At 47.3% G+C, this 17,745-nt stretch overlaps 1 protein-coding gene across 2 annotated transcripts in view; it reads left to right on the top strand.

Annotated features, from left to right (window-relative positions):
- The window catches only part of TRIO (trio Rho guanine nucleotide exchange factor), a 4,621,980-nt gene that overhangs the window by 2,658,880 nt on the left and 1,945,355 nt on the right, over positions 1–17,745 (top strand). For both annotated transcript variants that reach the window (XM_085606120.1, XM_085606121.1), the window contains exon 34: positions 4,718–4,961. In XM_085606120.1, coding sequence (XP_085462246.1) covers positions 4,718–4,961 — 244 coding nt within the window. The remainder of the gene's footprint in view (positions 1–4,717; positions 4,962–17,745) is intronic.

Below are 17,745 nucleotides of genomic sequence, written 5' to 3'. Positions count from 1 at the left end.
CCTCCACCCCCTCCACCTCACAGGTCTCCGCCACCTTTACCTCACTACGATCCGGCCCCATCCCCAGATCCGGATGATGGGGATCCGGACAATTACCCGGCGGACGCCCCAATGGATCCCATTCCACCAGGGACCCCAGATCCATGGGAGGATTACAATAACCCTGATATACCCAATGTACCTCAGGACGACCTATACCCATCAAGGCCGTCTCCTCCAGAGGACTCCTTAGGGTTTCATCATTTAGTGCAGAGAGCAGCACACTACCATGGGGTGGACATGCACAGTGAACCAGTAGAAGAAGACTTCCTACTGGATACATTTGATATACAAGACAAATCTACTTCCATTTTACCCATGCTTAAGGGTGTCACCAAGCACGCTACAGAGGTGTTCAAAGACCCTGTCAGAGCCAGAGTACTGAACCCTAGAATAGAGAAGAAGTACAAGGCGGCACCCACAGACCCTGCTTACATCAAGGGCCCTGCTCCCCTAGATTCCCTAGTTGTCTCCACAGCTAGAAAGCGGGCTAACTCCCAATCCTCAGGAGATGCCCCACCGCCAGACAAAGAATCTAAACTTCTGGACGCGTCTGGTAAACGCACCGCCTCCCAAGCTGCAAACATGTGGCGCATTGCAAACACACAAGCACTGCTTGCGCGATATGATAGAGCACACTATGACGAACTAGAGGCTCTTATGCAGCACCTTCCAGAAAAATACAAGCACAAGGCTCATGACCTGATACAGGAGGGTAAACTAATTACAAACACCTCCATTAAGTGTGCCCTCGATGCAGCCGACACTGCTTCTAGGGCCATAAATACCAGTGTCCTGCTTCGTCGCCACGCCTGGCTCAGGATCTCAGGGTTCAAGCCTGAAGTCCAGGCATCCATACTCAATCACCCCTTTGACCAGGAAACACTCTTTGGGCCAAAGGTAGACGAAGCGCTCGAAAAGATGAAGAAAGACACAGACACAGCAAAGTCTATGGGGGCACTCCAAACACAAGCCTCCAAACGTTCCTTTCGACGCTCGTCCTTTCGTGGCACAGGCAGAGGCTCCTCCACCGATAACGCCTCTACCTCCTACAAGTCCCCTCCTCAAAATACCTTTTCAAAGGGCAATCAGAGAGGTGGTTACAGGGGTAACAACAATAAGGGCAGGGGCAAAACCAACAACACCCGTTCTGCCACCCCCCCCGCACAATGACTCCCCTCCGCTCCCCCCAGACCATTCCACTCCGGTCGGGGGCAGACTACAAAACTTTATCCACGTATGGGAGTCCATAACATCGGACAAATGGGTGACCCAAATCATTCGGTCAGGGTACTGTCTAGAGCTAACATCTACCCCACCCAATATCCCACCAAGGCACCGTCCAATGTCTCAAGAACATTCCACACTGCTCAAACAAGAGGTACTCTCACTCCTGCAAAAACACGCTATAGAGCAGGTCCCCGTCAATCAACGAAATCTAGGGGTCTACTCTCTATATTTCTTAATACCAAAGAAAGACGAGACCCTCAGACCCATTCTGGACCTCCGGCCTCTAAATGCCTACATACATTCAGACCATTTTCACATGGTCACTCTACAACAAGTCCTCCCACTCCTCTGCCAGGGAGACTTTCTCACAACCTTGGATCTGAAAGACGCATACTTTCACATTCCAATACACCCCTCTCACAGGAAATACCTCAGGTTCGTGGTGGACGGGCAACATTACCAATTCACGGTTCTCCCCTTCGGGGTCACCACTGCACCACGGGTGTTTACCAAATGCCTAGCAGTAGTAGCAGCACACCTCAGACGTCAACACATTCACGTCTTCCCTTACTTAGACGACTGGCTGATAAAAGCCACGTCCTACCACCAATGTGTGCAACATACAAACAGCACCATCCAACTGCTCCACCAGCTAGGCTTCACGGTGAACTACCAAAAGTCCCACCTCATACCATCTCACACAAAGCAATATCTCGGGGCCACTATAGACACCTCCAAAGGTATTGCCTATCCAAACTCAGCCAGAATCACAAGCATTCAAGCCTTACGCAAAACATTCCTTCCCCAACACTCTCTTCCAGCAAGAGTGTTCATGAAGCTCATAGGAATGATGGCGTCTTGCATATTTATAGTGCCCCATGCAAGACTCCACATGCGTCCACTTCAAGAGTGCCTAGCACAACAGTGGAACCAGGCCCAGGGTCAGCTGACGGATCTGGTGTTGGTGGACGGCCGCACACATCACTCTCTGCAGTGGTGGAACACCACAAACCTTTCCAAAGGGCGGCCGTTCCTGGACCCGGTTCCTCAGGTGATTCTAACAGCGGACGCATCGCTCTCCGGCTGGGGAGCGCACCTCCTACACCTCACAATGCAAGGTCTATGGACGCCACAGCAAAAATCGCTCCACATCAACCATCTGGAGCTCTTGGCGATCTTTCTAGCCCTAAAATCTTTCCAAAAACAAATTTCGGGCAAAGCAGTCCTCATTCGCACAGACAACATGACTGCGATGTATTATATACAAAAACAGGGGGGGACACACTCTCCCCAGCTCTCCCGCTTAGCCCAGAGCATATGGAGATGGGCAATTCCCCAAAACATCTTTCTCCTGGCACAGCACGTTCCAGGCCTACAAAACACCATGGCAGATCTGCTCAGCAGACAAACGCAACAACTACACGAATGGGAACTGCATCCACAAGTTCTTCACCCATTCTTCAAACAGTGGGGGCATCCTCAAATAGACCTCTTCGCCACCCACGAAAACAAAAAATGCCCAAGCTTCGCCGCCAGATACCCACACCCATTGTCCAAGGGCAATGCGATATGGATGAACTGGTCAGGCAGATTTGCATACGCCTTTCCACCTCTCCCACTAATTCCATTAGTGGTCAGGAAGCTACAACAGCACTCCCTCACACTCATTCTGGTAGCTCCAACGTGGGCCAGGCAGCCGTGGTACACCACGCTACTACAACTATCAGTGGTACCACATCAAAAACTGCACCTTTCCCCATGCCTCCTAACCCAGAACCATGGAGAAATCAGGCACCCGGACCCAGCTCAGCTCAACCTGGCGATCTGGCTCCTGAAATCTTAGAATTCGGATACCTTAACCTTCCCCCTGATTGCATGAACATCATCATGGAAGCCAGACGTCCTACCACTAGAGCATGCTATGCCGCAAAGTGGAAAAGATTTGTAATTTACTGCCGTAACAATACAATCAACCCCCTAGATGCATCCATACAGCACATCATATGCTATCTGCTCCATCTTCACAGGTGTAACCTGGCATATTCATCCATACGCCTACACCTAGCAGCGATCGCTGCTTATCTACAAAACAGGCAGCATTTATCACTCTTCAGAGTGCCCGCTATTAAAGCCTTCATGGAAGGCCTTAAACGAGTAATTCCTCCCAGGGCACCACCTTCCCCTGTATGGAATCTAAATTTAGTTCTTACACGACTAATGGGTCCGCCCTTCGAACCAATGCACAAATGCGAGCTACAGTTTCTCACCTGGAAAACAGCTTTCCTTGTAGCTATCACTTCCCTTAGAAGGGTTGGTGAAATACAAGCGTTCACCATACAGGAACCCTACATACAAATGCATCACAGCAAGGTCATACTTCGCACAAATCCGAAGTTTCTGCCCAAAGTCATTTCCCCCTTCCACCTCAATCAATCAGTGGAATTACCTGTCTTCTTTTCGCAACCCCAATCTGTTGCAGAAAGGGCCTTACACACACTTGATGTAAAAAGGGCGTTACTATACTACATACAAAGAACGCAACCCTTCAGGAAGACTAAACAATTGTTCGTTTCCTTCTCTCCACCACATAAAGGCAACCCCATTTCAAAATCAGGGATAGCTAGGTGGATTGTAAAATGCATACAAATTTGCTATCAAAAGGCAAAGAGAACATTATCTGTTCCCCCTAAAGCCCACTCTACAAGAAAGTTAGGGGCTTCTATGGCTTTTCTAGGGAATATACCCTTAGATGACATCTGCAAGGCAGCCACATGGTCTACACCGCACACCTTCACAAAACACTACTGTGTAGATGTGCATTCCAAGCAGCAAGCTAGGGTGGGCCAGGCTGTACTAAAGACACTTTTTCAAACAGCTGCAACGGATACCGGTGGTCGCCGCTAAGGTTGGGTACTGCTATATAATCTATGCTAAGTGTACAATCTGCAGCTCATATGCCTCGAACGGAATATGCTACTTACCAGTATGCATCTGTTCTTGGCATGTAGAGCTGCAGAGTTGTACACGCCCACCCGCCTCCCCGGCTACCTGTATCCGTTCCAGTACATCTTATTTAGATACAACACATGGGTTTCTCACTGTTATTACTACGCTCCATCATTTCCCTGTTGGCGAAAAACAATCTGAGGATGGAGCCGAAGCCCATGCGCAGTACGGACCGAAGGAGGAGTCACCAAACTCGTGACTTCCAAAGACTGTCCAAGAAGAAAAACAAACTGCAAACATCCGGGCCCAACACCAGATGGCGACCTATGCTAAGTGTACAACTCTGCAGCTCTACATGCCAAGAACAGATGCATACTGGTAAGTAGCATATTCCTTACACTTTATGTGTAGGTATATGTAGAGCGCACTGTTACTCAACAGTGTGTCCTGGCGCTAAAATCTATGTGTATGGATTCAGAACTTGTTGATTTTTTTTCCCTAGTTATCTGGTGGGTGTGAGCTGACTGTGGTTATCCATGATTTTACGGCATGCAGTAACAATGAATTAACCATCCGTCGTGGTCAGACTGTGGAAGTTCTTGAAAGGCCACCTGATAAGCCTGACTGGTGCCTAGTTCGAACCACAGATAGATCGCCAGCAGGAGAAGGAATGGTTCCCTGTAGCTCTCTCTGTATTGCTCACTCCAGAAGTAGCATGGAGATGGAAGGAATCTTTAACCACAAAGGTAAAAACTGTTTAAAATTCCGTTTCTGATGCTTTGTTAAAGATGCCTTCATCAAAACGTCTAATAGAGCAAGGTTTAATTTTCATGATGTTACATTCTGGTTCTTTTTTTAATAATATTTTTTTAAAAATAATTTTCACTGTTGGTGTCCACTAAAATCAATCAACTGCAGTGCAGGTTTTCAGATAACAACACAAACCACTCCTCTAAGGATTTATGACACAGGGCAACCTAGCCCCACTACCATGCTACCAGTGCATGCCAACAGAACCGTTCCCTAACCATTGACCTCCTTCCCGCAAGCTCTTCCCTCATTTATGGATATTGAAACTCTGCACCACAGAGCAGCCAAACTAACTCAGAGCATCCTTCACCTCACCGAACTCTCATTCTCGAACTTCAAGCTCCAGCAGACCTCTACTCCCCTCCCCCTCTCACCGAGCCCCTCCCATCACCCGTTACGGCTATCTCTGAGACACATTCTCCCTAGCAAGCAGCCCTGCCACCTCTCAGAGGAGGAAATTCTAGCCCTCCTCCTTACCTACAAATCTGCCCCTGAAACCCCAAGTCCACTGGACTTAAGTGACAAACACGCTATCCATACGGTTGCAATCAATCCTAACAGATCAGCTACTTTCCGCAACAGAGGAGTTACTAATAACAACCTAGCGCAAGTACCCATTTCCGCCCCAACTCACGACACACACTCCGTCCCCCTCTGTCCGGCCTCTTAATTAACTGCCGCTCAACAGTAAAGCATGCCGTTGATGTCGCAGATCACATCCGGAGCCAAAAATCTGACTTCGCAATCCTGACCGAATCTTGGCTCAATGAATACTCAACTCCCTGCCTAGACCTCTAAGTTCCTCCTGACTATAATATCGCAAGGCTGGACAGGCAATCAAATAAAAAAGGGGGAGGCATTGCCTGCATCTACCGCTTTAACCTCCTCGTAACTGAACTTCTGGCAGATCCCACAGACTCCTGCGAATACCTCTCACTCTCATATGCAGCAACGCCACTACTGTGCAGACTGCACATATTTGACCACCCCCCAGGCATAAATGACACCTTCACTGACCACCTCATGGAAATCAATACAGCCAAGGTTTTCTCCAATTCTAAAGACATTTTCCTTGGTGACTTCAATCTGCACTGGAACGACCTCAAGGACCCTCAGTTCAACGCCATCAAAGACTTACTGGCCGACTTCTCCCTTACCCAAGCCTGCACACACCCAACACACTCGAAAGGCGCCACTCTAGATTGGATCATTGCTAAGGAATCAGTGGTCAAGCTTATCTCTATAGACCCTTGCGACTGGTCTGATCACCACGCTATTACCTTCCATTTACCTGACGCCCACAAGACAAGGGCACGGCAACCTCTGATTCACAAACTTTGGGTAGAGACACTAAGAACCTTGATCTCGGGAAACTAGCTGCACGCTGCAAGATTGACCTACCCCCCACCCCTTTATATCACAACGGTCAACAACCTCACATAACACTATACCACGACTATATCTAACATTCTTGATCATCTTGCTTCGCTAAAGCTAAAAAGAACCCAAATCAAAGACAGAAACCCCTGGTTCAACGGATCCCTCAACAATGAAAGGAGAACCCTCTGGCAGACAGAAAGAAACTGGAGACAGCACCCTTCAGCCTCCCATTTAAAACTTCTCCGCCATACCAGAAAAGCCTATAATAGGAATATCCTCAATTCAAAAAATTAATTCTTCAGATCAGATTTGGGGAACGGCAAGAATAGACCTTGCAAGCTCTTCCAAACGGTCAAACACCAATCTAACAAACTGGCTAAAATCTCCAAAGAAACCCCTAAATCTCTAATAACATGCCAGGAATTTTCCTCCTTCTTCTATGACAAAATTACTGCCCTAGGAAACAAACTTAGATCCGCTACTTACTCCCAATCCCCTCCGGAACTGCCTCATCTCTCCGCACTGCTCCCCAACATATCGCCCAAAACCAAGCGCACTGGTCCAACTTCAAAGTCTCTATGATTCTATCCCCCTTAAACCCAAACAACCACTTTAATGACCCACTCCCCTCCAACTGCTTAGCCGCCACCTCACAAACTATCATTCCTAGTTGGACTGCAATAATCAACGCCTCCCTTCTACAGGGGTCGATACCTGACTCTCTAAAAGCCGGTCAAGTAATCCCCATCTTAAGAAAACCTACGCTGAATCCTGCTTCCCCTAACAACTTTAGACCTATATCCAATATCTCACTCCTAGCTAAAGTTCTGGAGAAATGTGTGCAACAGCAGTTGAGCCAACACATCACCAACTTCCACCTGCTAGACGACTTCCAATCCGGGTTCAGGCCTGGGCACAGCACTGAAACCACCATTCTCCACCTCGTGGATGATGCCCTCCAAGCCCTTGACCAAGGCAAAACCTGTCACATAATCCTCTTAGATCTATCCTTGTCTTTTGATACAGTCAACCACGAAAAACTCCTTGAACGCCTCAAACTCAAGTTGGGACTGGATGACCCCATTCTCAAATGGTTTAGGTCAGCGTTTCCCAAACTGTGGTCCGCGGACCCCCAGGGGTCCGTGACACATTCCCAGGGGGTCCGCGGGCTCAAGTTCCTTCGAGTCAACTATTTTTAAATATTAAGCATCTAAGCATACAAGCATACAAGCACTGTGAATGACAGCGCAGGGGCGGCGGGACCAAAAAAAATCGGGCCAATCACCATTTCAGCTTAGGCCGGGGAAGCTGAAGGGTGATTGGCTTATTATTTTATAGCCGCGCACGCTCCCACGGCAGTGCGTCTTCCCTCGCGTCTGCAGCCAGCCCCGGAACATTTTGCCGCCCAATGCCCTGTCTCCGCTTTCGGCTCGCTAAATACCTGCATTCCGGCACCTCGGACCACCAGTAGAGCACGTGAGTGAGTGAGTGTTTGTTTATTTCTTAATAATTAATTTTCAAAAATGTTACATTTACCGCTGTTGGCAAAACCAGGGGACGCCGTGTGTATTAAGGCCGGGTGTACCAGTCGCGCAACACCCATTGGACTCACGTTGTGTGTGTCGGCCCTCAGCGAGACTTCACCCGAGCACTTCACAGCTATTTAAAAGCCCATTTGAACGTTAATGAGGCCTTACTGTTGTTTCACCCCTTCTAAGAGCCCCGCAGCTCCAGGGCCGGCTTTAGGGCGGGGCGACCGGTGCCACCGCAACGGCCGCTGGCTTCCTGGGTCCGTGTTTGAAAGTTTATTATGCTTAGATTAGAAGGACCTGCTGCAGCGTTTCTTTCCGCCGGCAATTACCAGGCCTCACATAAATGTCAAGATAACTCGTGTGATTAATTATCTTCCTGGAGAGAGATCAGCATTTTGTATCGTTGAGGTTTTGACTTCTGTGTAGTTAGTGCAGAGGGTTAATATGCCTGCTGCAAAGAACGTGTGCCAAGTAGATTACAGCGTGGGTATGATAAACAGATCAAATATTACTGCTTTCAAAAGAGACATCCTTTTGTTACTTGCAATTTATAACTTAAATTCCTAATATAGAATAGTGAGCTATTAACTTTCATCCTGCACTGCATACACACTGCAAAGTATACGTGCACGATCTCAGGATCCAACAAACGCACAGTAACGCAATAACTAATGAAAAATTACTTTAATGCACAATAAAATTAACTACTACATACGGAGACGCAATATATGGTTAATCTTTCACAGTTTACATATACAGCTCTCAACAGCTGAAGTTGAGTCTGTGGTGGTTGTGGTGCATCATGAAAGCTGCCGAGCTTCGTCTCTGTGTGACATCTCTCCCACTTACAGGAAAGCACGTGAGCTGGCAGATCTGAAAAGGCCTCTTCTGTAACTGATATGTGTTTGGCGAGATTGCTGCTTCATATAGCCCATGGCAGTAGGCTGCGATCTCACAGGCAGGGATGACAGAACCCAGCAGAAGACTAGGTCACACACAAAACAGATGGGAAGGTGCTCTAGCGTTGGCGCAGCTTGGCTCGGGCCAATTTCATCCTAGTGTTGCAGCCACGCACTGGCTGCCTTCAAGGGTGGTGCAGCCATACGCAGGCCAGTCTCAGCTGGAAAACAAGATCACTCATCAGCCTCACTTCTCTCAGGCAAGGAGACTGGGTTCAATCTGAGATGTCTCCTAGCATGGCGATGGTACAGACCTTGCCAACTCGGATTCCAGCCCAGAGTGAGCTTTGGCAATCTTCGGGTCCTGTCATCACGGGTGCCACCAGGACCCCCGGTGGAGAAGGGTCTGTCAGCACCAGGGCACACAGATCAATCTCCTACATCATCCTCTTCTGGCGGACCCCACTAGCATTAGGGTTGTGCTGCAACTTACTCATCCTCGACAGTGACTACTCCTGCATAGTTGGCAGGTTACTTCCCTCACACGTGGCAGACTAGCTTCTAAGTGTTTCGGGTCAGATAAAGAACTCAACCAGCAAAGGGTAAACTCAAGTGATGTCTCAAAACCTCTGGCAAGCTGTCTGCCAGACAAACACCAGGTCGGGTTGCACAGCAGTCCTCGGAGTACCTTGAGGAGCAATTCATTATTAGGCCATAGATAACTTGGGACTGGACCCAGAGGAGCAGTGGGTACCCACTAATATACAGTCAAAGCAGACAGGAATGTGTATCGATCGTACTTTCAACACTGGCTTGGAGTGGTCCTCCTTTCCAATGTCCTTTCTAAGCTGCATTCCAGACACAGCCTTTGTGTAGAGTGATGCTTCACAGCAGCGTTTTATTCAGCCTGGAGCACCAACAACAGAGGAACGAAGAGCAGTGAGGTTTCTGTACACGGCTGTCATCAGATAGTTGAAAAGTGTGATCAGAGATAGACAAAACAGCGGGCTCAACAAAGGGCCCTTCACTTTGTACAACAGCCTGCAGTCTCACCCTTCACCCCTACCATCCACCAAACTTAAGTGTCCAAGAAGACTACTCAGCATCTCCTAGCTCAGCAAAAAATCCTTATTACATTTTGTCATGTTTCTTCCCCTTCACTTTACTGGCTAGGCCTCCTCTCTCCAACTTCAGAAATCCCAGCATTACACCTCTACTCTCTCTGAAAATAACCTCACCTCCATCCCTGGCTCAAACATGCCTCAATTGCTTTGGCTCGCTCATACCCGTAATGCATGTACCACACAGGTTACATATAAATATTCATACTACATACACCTGGGTAAGCAAACAGAAGTGGAATTTTACACTGGTGACTAAGTAGGCCCAGTCATGGCCGCTTGTATTGTGAAGTGGTGGGGCGGGGGGAGAGGGAACACAAAAAAGACAGAATTATTAACACATAAAATAACACTTACCTGCTCCGACGGCCGCCCCCATCCTCCCGATCCTCGCCTCCTTCCAGGAACTGATGAACACTGCGCAGGTTCCCAGCTGCAAATCCCAGGCATGCTCTCATACTGGGAATACTATTCCCAGCATGAGCCTCGCTGGGATTGGTGTGAGCGCCGTGATTCGGCGCTCAGACAGATACTGAGAGCCTGTGTTGCCTCTCCACCCGGCTGTGCAACGCACCTAGAGTTGGAGAAAGGCTAAGTGTGCATGCCCACTTAGCCGTGCTCACCACTGCACCTTCCTCCCTGGTGCTTGCTGCAGCATCATCACATCACTAGGTCAGCTGGCAGCCTGCAGGACGGAAAATACAATGATAATAAAAATGTTTTATTATAATTTTATGTCCTTTGCCTCTGCTAGCTTTCTGCTTGGGGGTGATGCTCCTCCGCAATAATGGAGAAGCCGCCCCCAAGTATCCCTCCTATCCAGTGACATAGAAAACAAGCATTTGCAATGCAAAAGGGCTCGCATTTAAGCATTTATTGACATTGCAAATGACAATGCCTTTTATTTTTGTTTTCAAAACATAAATAAAAGGCATTGTCATTTACAATGCCAATAGCTTAAACTAGTGTAAATGTGAGACCTATTGCATTGCAAATGCTTGTTGTAAATTGTTCAGCGAATGGTGGACAAATGGTGTTCAGATGCGGCAGCCTCGTGAGGAATTCTGTCTGGAAGGAGACCGGATTTGCCACCAGTCACTCTAGCCTTGGACTGAATAAGCTTCCCCTCCCAGAGCGGAGGCCAGATGTGCTGATCTTGTAGTAGTGATGGAGTGGGTGGGCGGGGCTTGTGGGTCACAAGCGCAGCAAAGGAGGGTGTGACAGGAGGAAAGTTGGGGTGTGATTGGAGGAAAGTCGGGGTTTGATTTGATGAATGAAAGGCGGTGGCGATGAGGGGGGGGGGACGGAGTAAGGCGTTACATGGCTTGAGTTGTGTTGGGTGCAGAAGCGGGGAGTGGGTACTATAGAACAATGAGGAGTGACGGAAACAAAGTGAACTAAGAGCAGGATGAGTGAGCGAAATGAGGGGAGCAGAGGATTGGAGAAACGGGGCAGGTGATACAGAAAGACAAAGGAAATGAGAAGTTTGATAAAGGGCTAGAGGTGGTGATGAGGGCGGGGGTTCAGTCGCAAGCAGTAAGAACTGTCAAATATGTCCCTAGCATTACTTCGAAGAACATATTTTCTAGTTCCATGCACATTTTGCAAACTCCTTGCTGATTTTCTCTAGATCTGAATTTCCACGTACAGAGGAGTCAGAAGCAATAATGACTAATAAACAGTCCGCAGCTGTCAACACTACCCAGCAACGCTGCTGGCCATGACTAAGCGCCTCATTTTATCACGAAGGAAGACCAGCCCGTGCCGGGGCCACAAGGGGCCGGAGAATTAACCTACTGAGGGCACTGGTGCCAGAAGATTCACGGATGTGCCGCAGTGGGGAAAAACTTGCCACGAAGATCATGGGAGGGCCTGGGGGAGGCCAGAAAAAAGAAAGTCAAGAAGCCAAGCAAAGTGTGTTAGGGGCTTGGCAGAGCAGACAGGAACAAGCGCGGTGCACATGCACTGCAAGGAATGCGAGGTATGCAGCTGGCACCCGGCCGCACTGCTGCCCGCTCCCTAGGCCAGGGGAGAGAGAAGGCGGGACATGCACCCGCCTTTAGCCAATTGCATGCTGTCTTTCTTAGAAAGACGCACGCAAAGGCCAATAGCGTGTGAACAAAAAAAAAGCACACGCACAAGCGTGTGCTCCGAGTTAAAAGTCCTTACTAGAAACCTCGCAGAGCATGCATGCGCGCCTTCTCAGGCGAGCCCTAAAAAGGTCTGGGGTATGGCTTCACAAAACATGGTATGCTGCCGTCACAACTCATTGTTCTAGACCAGCGTTTCCCAAACTGTGGTCCGCGGACCCCCAGGGGTCCGTGACACATTCCCAGGGGGTCCGCGGGCTCAAGTTCCTTCGAGTCAACTATTTTTAAATATTAAGCATCTAAGCATACAAGCATACAAGCACTGTGAATGACAGCGCAGGGGCGGCGGGACCAAAAAAAATCGGGCCAATCACCATTTCAGCTTAGGCCGGGGAAGCTGAAGGGTGATTGGCTTATTATTTTATAGCCGCGCACGCTCCCACGGCAGTGCGTCTTCCCTCGCGTCTGCAGCCAGCCCCGGAACATTTTGCCGCCCAATGCCCTGTCTCCGCTTTCGGCTCGCTAAATACCTGCATTCCGGCACCTCGGACCACCAGTAGAGCACGTGAGTGAGTGAGTGTTTGTTTATTTCTTAATAATTAATTTTCAAAAATGTTACATTTACCGCTGTTGGCAAAACCAGGGGACGCCGTGTGTATTAAGGCCGGGTGTACCAGTCGCGCAACACCCATTGGACTCACGTTGTGTGTGTCGGCCCTCAGCGAGACTTCACCCGAGCACTTCACAGCTATTTAAAAGCCCATTTGAACGTTAATGAGGCCTTACTGTTGTTTCACCCCTTCTAAGAGCCCCGCAGCTCCAGGGCCGGCTTTAGGGCGGGGCGACCGGTGCCACCGCAACGGCCGCTGGCTTCCTGGGTCCGTGTTTGAAAGTTTATTATGCTTAGATTAGAAGGACCTGCTGCAGCGTTTCTTTCCGCCGGCAATTACCAGGCCTCACATAAATGTCAAGATAACTCGTGTGATTAATTATCTTCCTGGAGAGAGATCAGCATTTTGTATCGTTGAGGTTTTGACTTCTGTGTAGTTAGTGCAGAGGGTTAATATGCCTGCTGCAAAGAACGTGTGCCAAGTAGATTACAGCGTGGGTATGATAAACAGATCAAATATTACTGCTTTCAAAAGAGACATCCTTTTGTTACTTGCAATTTATAACTTAAATTCCTAATATAGAATAGTGAGCTATTAACTTTCATCCTGCACTGCATACACACTGCAAAGTATACAATATTAGAGCATTGATTAATGTTGCAAAAAGGGTTAATTTGGCTAGAAATGGATTCTTATTATTAAAGAAAACTCCCAACTATGCTGTTTCTTTTTCGACTCTGAGTTTGGGCTTCTCCACACCAAGCACTCTTAAACTATACTGCCTACCAGTATGGATGACATGTGACTCCTAAGTCCTTTGGCTTATGACGTAATATTTCCTATACACTGATTTACACACGTACGATTGATTGTCTCTGTGTAATGTGTGTGTGATGCAAAGTGCTCGGACACCCAGGCCTACACTGGTATTAATTCAATGCATCTGAGAGAGTGTGGTTATGGAGACTTGGTCACTGTTAAAGGGTGCTAGTGAGAGAATCCGTGGTGGAGGTGGTCATTGGGGGGGGCGTCAACAAACATTGTCGCACAGGGCGCCACCAGCACTAAACCCGGCCCCTGCAGCTCCACTCTGCCTTTTGCTTAAACTAGATTCAGCCACCCCCCAAATCAGCTCCACTCTGCGTATGTCGTGTGTGTGTCAGCCCGGGATGCGACCGCACCCGAGCACTTCACAGGTCTTTAAAAGCCTATTTGCACGTTAATGAGGCCTTACTGTTGTTTCACCCCTTCTAATAGACCCTGCAGCTCCACTCTGCCTTTTGCTTAACATTCAGCACCCCCCCCCGAAATGTTTTCTTAGCCCCCTGCCCCCCACGAAATTTGGCTCTAGTTGCACCTCTGGTACTTACTAAATACATTACAATTTGGTTGGAATTGTCCCACCTCTGGGTAAGCCCTGTTTGCGCAGTGATTGGGTGGTATTCACTGCGTATGTAATTACCAGGTATGTTAAATATTGCACCCTTCTTAAAATTTAGGACGGTCAAACCTGCCGTAAACTTACAAGGGAAAAGTGTGCTATTTATAGTACCAAAGTACCACCGTCTGCATGTTAGTCTCCAAAAACTCAAAACAGATGCTATTTATCGTGCCCCATTTTTCTTGCTTGATTTAAATTTCGTCTCAGATTGAGGATAGTAGCAAATAAGGTTTTATTCAGGACAGATTTGGAAAAAAGGCCTCTCAGACGTTCCTGCAGGTCAAGCTGCTGGCGGATTCTGCCCTCTGTCATTAGATCTGTTTGAGAGGGTTCTGTTTCTAGCTTCTGATCACTCAGTCTGGGTTTGGTGAGCATTTGCGTGTGCCTGGTAACTTGTACCTATTTGCACTTCATGACTTGTCTGCTTGCTCCTCAGTCAGTGTCTGTGCAATGTGTACAGACTGCTATTGTGCTGCTGCTCTCATCTGTTTACTTTAATGTTGGCATATGCGCGCACTCCTTTTGTAGAATGTTAAGAGTGATATTATCATGATCTGAATATTTCAAACACAGTAAATCTGCAGGCGCAGGGCAGCTCAGTGTTTTAGTGTTACAAGTGAAATGACTAGCTGCTAGCACGAAAATGGAATATGCATTTGGTTAAAACGCTATTCTGGCTGGAAAAGTAAAACGTAAACAGAAAAAAAGTTGGGAATTAATGTGGTCTGATAAATGATGTTTCTTATGCTTTGAAGCAGTTAACTTAGCCTGTCTTGTTGCTCAAATTGGTGTATTTTCTGGTATTTGTTTCCCTCATCTTCATTGCTTTATTTTGCTTGTGAGCAAGTGTCACTCATAGTCACTGAAATGTCACTCATAATTACACTGTATTTATGACAATATCACACACCGCAATCTGAAACCTTGGCAGCTATGATTTAGCAGCAGCCTTTCTATAATTCTTCTCGTGTGTGACGAGTGATCAGCTTGTGTGCTAGTAGCAGTGACATTATGGTTTATTCCCGCCGTCAGGGTTGGTTTCATGAAAAGTGTGGCTGCAAGTGTAGTCCACTCCAAATTATTGCATTGATTTTAAAATGGCTTCTTCATGGCACATTATGCAATCAATGCGTGTAAATGTTTTAATTTTTGCATATTTTCCAAGATAAAATAATAAAAGCTTTAGTAATGCAAGTATTTGTTTGGTGTGTACTTGTTTGTGTATTTTCTGCGAATTATTGTTTTAATTTTTTAAAATTTAAATTGTAAAAATTGCTTGGTGGTCCCCGGACTCCAGAAGTGATTCAGTGGGGGTCCTCAGGAGTCAAGAGTTTGGGAACCACTGGTTTAGGTCCTTCCTCTAGAACCGCTCTCAGAGATTCCTAATCAACTGTAACTTGTCCGCTCCCTCTCTGATCATGGTCGGAGTCCCCCAAGGATCAACCCTGTCCCCTACCCTCTTCAATCTTTACCTCGAACCGCTAGCAGAAGTACTACGCACCGCCAATATCTCCTTCCACATGTATGCTGACGACACCCAGATCTACATCAAAATCTCTTCTAAGGAGATTCTTTCCCTGAATGAGGCCCTGAAGCTGACTGTCCAATGGTTCACCTCTGACCAGCTCAAACGTAACGCAAAAAAAACCAGAATTTCTTCTAATCTCCCCACCCAAAACCAACTCTGACATTCAGGAATGGACTAAGGCGATCACAGCTTTAAACTGCCCACTGACCATAGTGGACTCTGCCAAAGCCCTTGGAATAACCCTAGACTGCAGCTTGAATATGCGTGACCACATCAATGGTCAAAACCGCCAAATTTTACCTAAGCTATCTAAGAAAACTGAAACCTTTCCTCGACACTCCGGACCTAAATATGGCAGTCCAGGCACTAGTCATCTCCAGACTCGAATATGGATGCTCTACCCTCGCTGGTCTACCCGAGATCTCCCTGGCCCCCTTAAAAGCCTGCCTCAACACTGCCTCCAGACTCCTAACCGGTTCAAAGAAATTCGACCACATCTCACCACACCTGAAAGCTCTGAACTGGCTTCCTCTTGAGGCCAGAATCCAACTTAAACTGGCTTGTATCACTCACAAAGCTCTATACACTAAATCCCCTGCATTTCTCGCCCTGAAACTCGTGGGATCCAGAGGAGTCAGAAACTCCCGGTCCGCCAGAGATCTCTTGCTCCAGCCTCCGCGCTTGCAAAAGAAAAAAACGTACAATCGGGCTTTCTGTGGGGCCGCACTAAGAATATGGAACTCACTCCCGCCCGCCAATAGACAAATTCCGTACTCTGGCACACTTTAAAAAGGAGGCCAAAACCTTCCTAATTCATGCATTGCATTCACCTCAGCGACTTTGTTTTATATCCTACTACTGCGACCCCTTGGGTTAACAGGATGCTATCCACCCGGCACCTCCGGGCTTCTCACACTTAGGCTCTTGGACCTCTCGCTCTTATAAAATGTATGTACCTTTTTTTATCCCAAATGTTTCCAACCCCCTCCTAAGTCTTTTGTATATAACTTGTTAATCCTGTAAAGCGCTCTGATACCCTAACGGGTCAAGTTTGGTGTCTATAAAACACTAAGGGGCATATGTATCAAACGATTTTATATTCGCAAACGCTGCGATTCGTAAAAAAACAGCGTTTGTGAATACAAAATCGCAAAACACGATGTAAGAGCCATTTTCGCATCGCATTATTAAGGAATCGCTAATTTTGCGATTCCTTAACTTTGCATAAGCATTTAAGGAATCACAAATTGCAACGATCTACGCCCCAATAGAGGATAATCCCGCCCCTCTGACGGATCTTCGCCAAGCATTGCTGCTAATACCTGGCTTGATCATTTCGGGCAGAGATTTTAATTATTTACAGAATCCAGGTTTAAATTCTTCGTCAGGGTCAAGAAAACAAAAATAACCCCGGATAGGAGAAGTGTTAAAGGGTCGTAAGCACTGTTCCCAGTAAGCTGTGCGTCTGAGCACGCACCTATCTCACCTCGAGCGTGCAGTGTGCTGTTTGAAGCGCACACAGGTGAGTTCAGCAGCAAGTGCCTCCCTGCACTTGCTGCATTTCTTTTGTTAAAAGGGCGTGGTTGCGGGACAGATTGTATGCCATTATGAAAGTATTGCTGTTAATCACAGCGCCCATCATGTGCTGCAATTAACATGATTACTTTAACAAAGGCATACAATCTGTCCCGCAACTGCGCCCTTTTAACAAATGAAAGGCAGCAAGTTTAAAAGCTTGACGTGTGCTTTCAAGGGATTCTGAAAGCACATGTGTGCTTGTTGACTTGCTGCATTTTTTGTGGCAATTGAGCGCAGCACACAATCTGGCCCACTCTGTTCTGTGCTTGAAAACAACTCCTACTTGAAAAATATCACCAAATGATTATTGTTTCTATAGTCTGGATCTGCACTATTTTACCTGTTCATGTTAAACTGCATCCTAGGCCCTGTACTTGCAACATGCACTCCAGTATTTTTTAAGGCATATACACGGTGATGATGCTAAACTGCAATCGGAAACCTTTGTCAAAGATAGCACTTGATTTATTGAGGTTTAACAGATCAAAAGAGCTCTAAGAATTAAAACAAAATATATCTCCTTTTAAAGAAATATGACTT

Source organism: Triturus cristatus, chromosome 5_1 (assembly GCF_964204655.1).
Source record: "Triturus cristatus chromosome 5_1, aTriCri1.1, whole genome shotgun sequence".
NCBI lineage: Eukaryota > Metazoa > Chordata > Amphibia > Caudata > Salamandridae > Triturus > Triturus cristatus.
The sequence above is the reverse complement of the archived record's forward strand: the minus strand, read 5'-3'. Positions and strand labels throughout refer to the sequence as shown.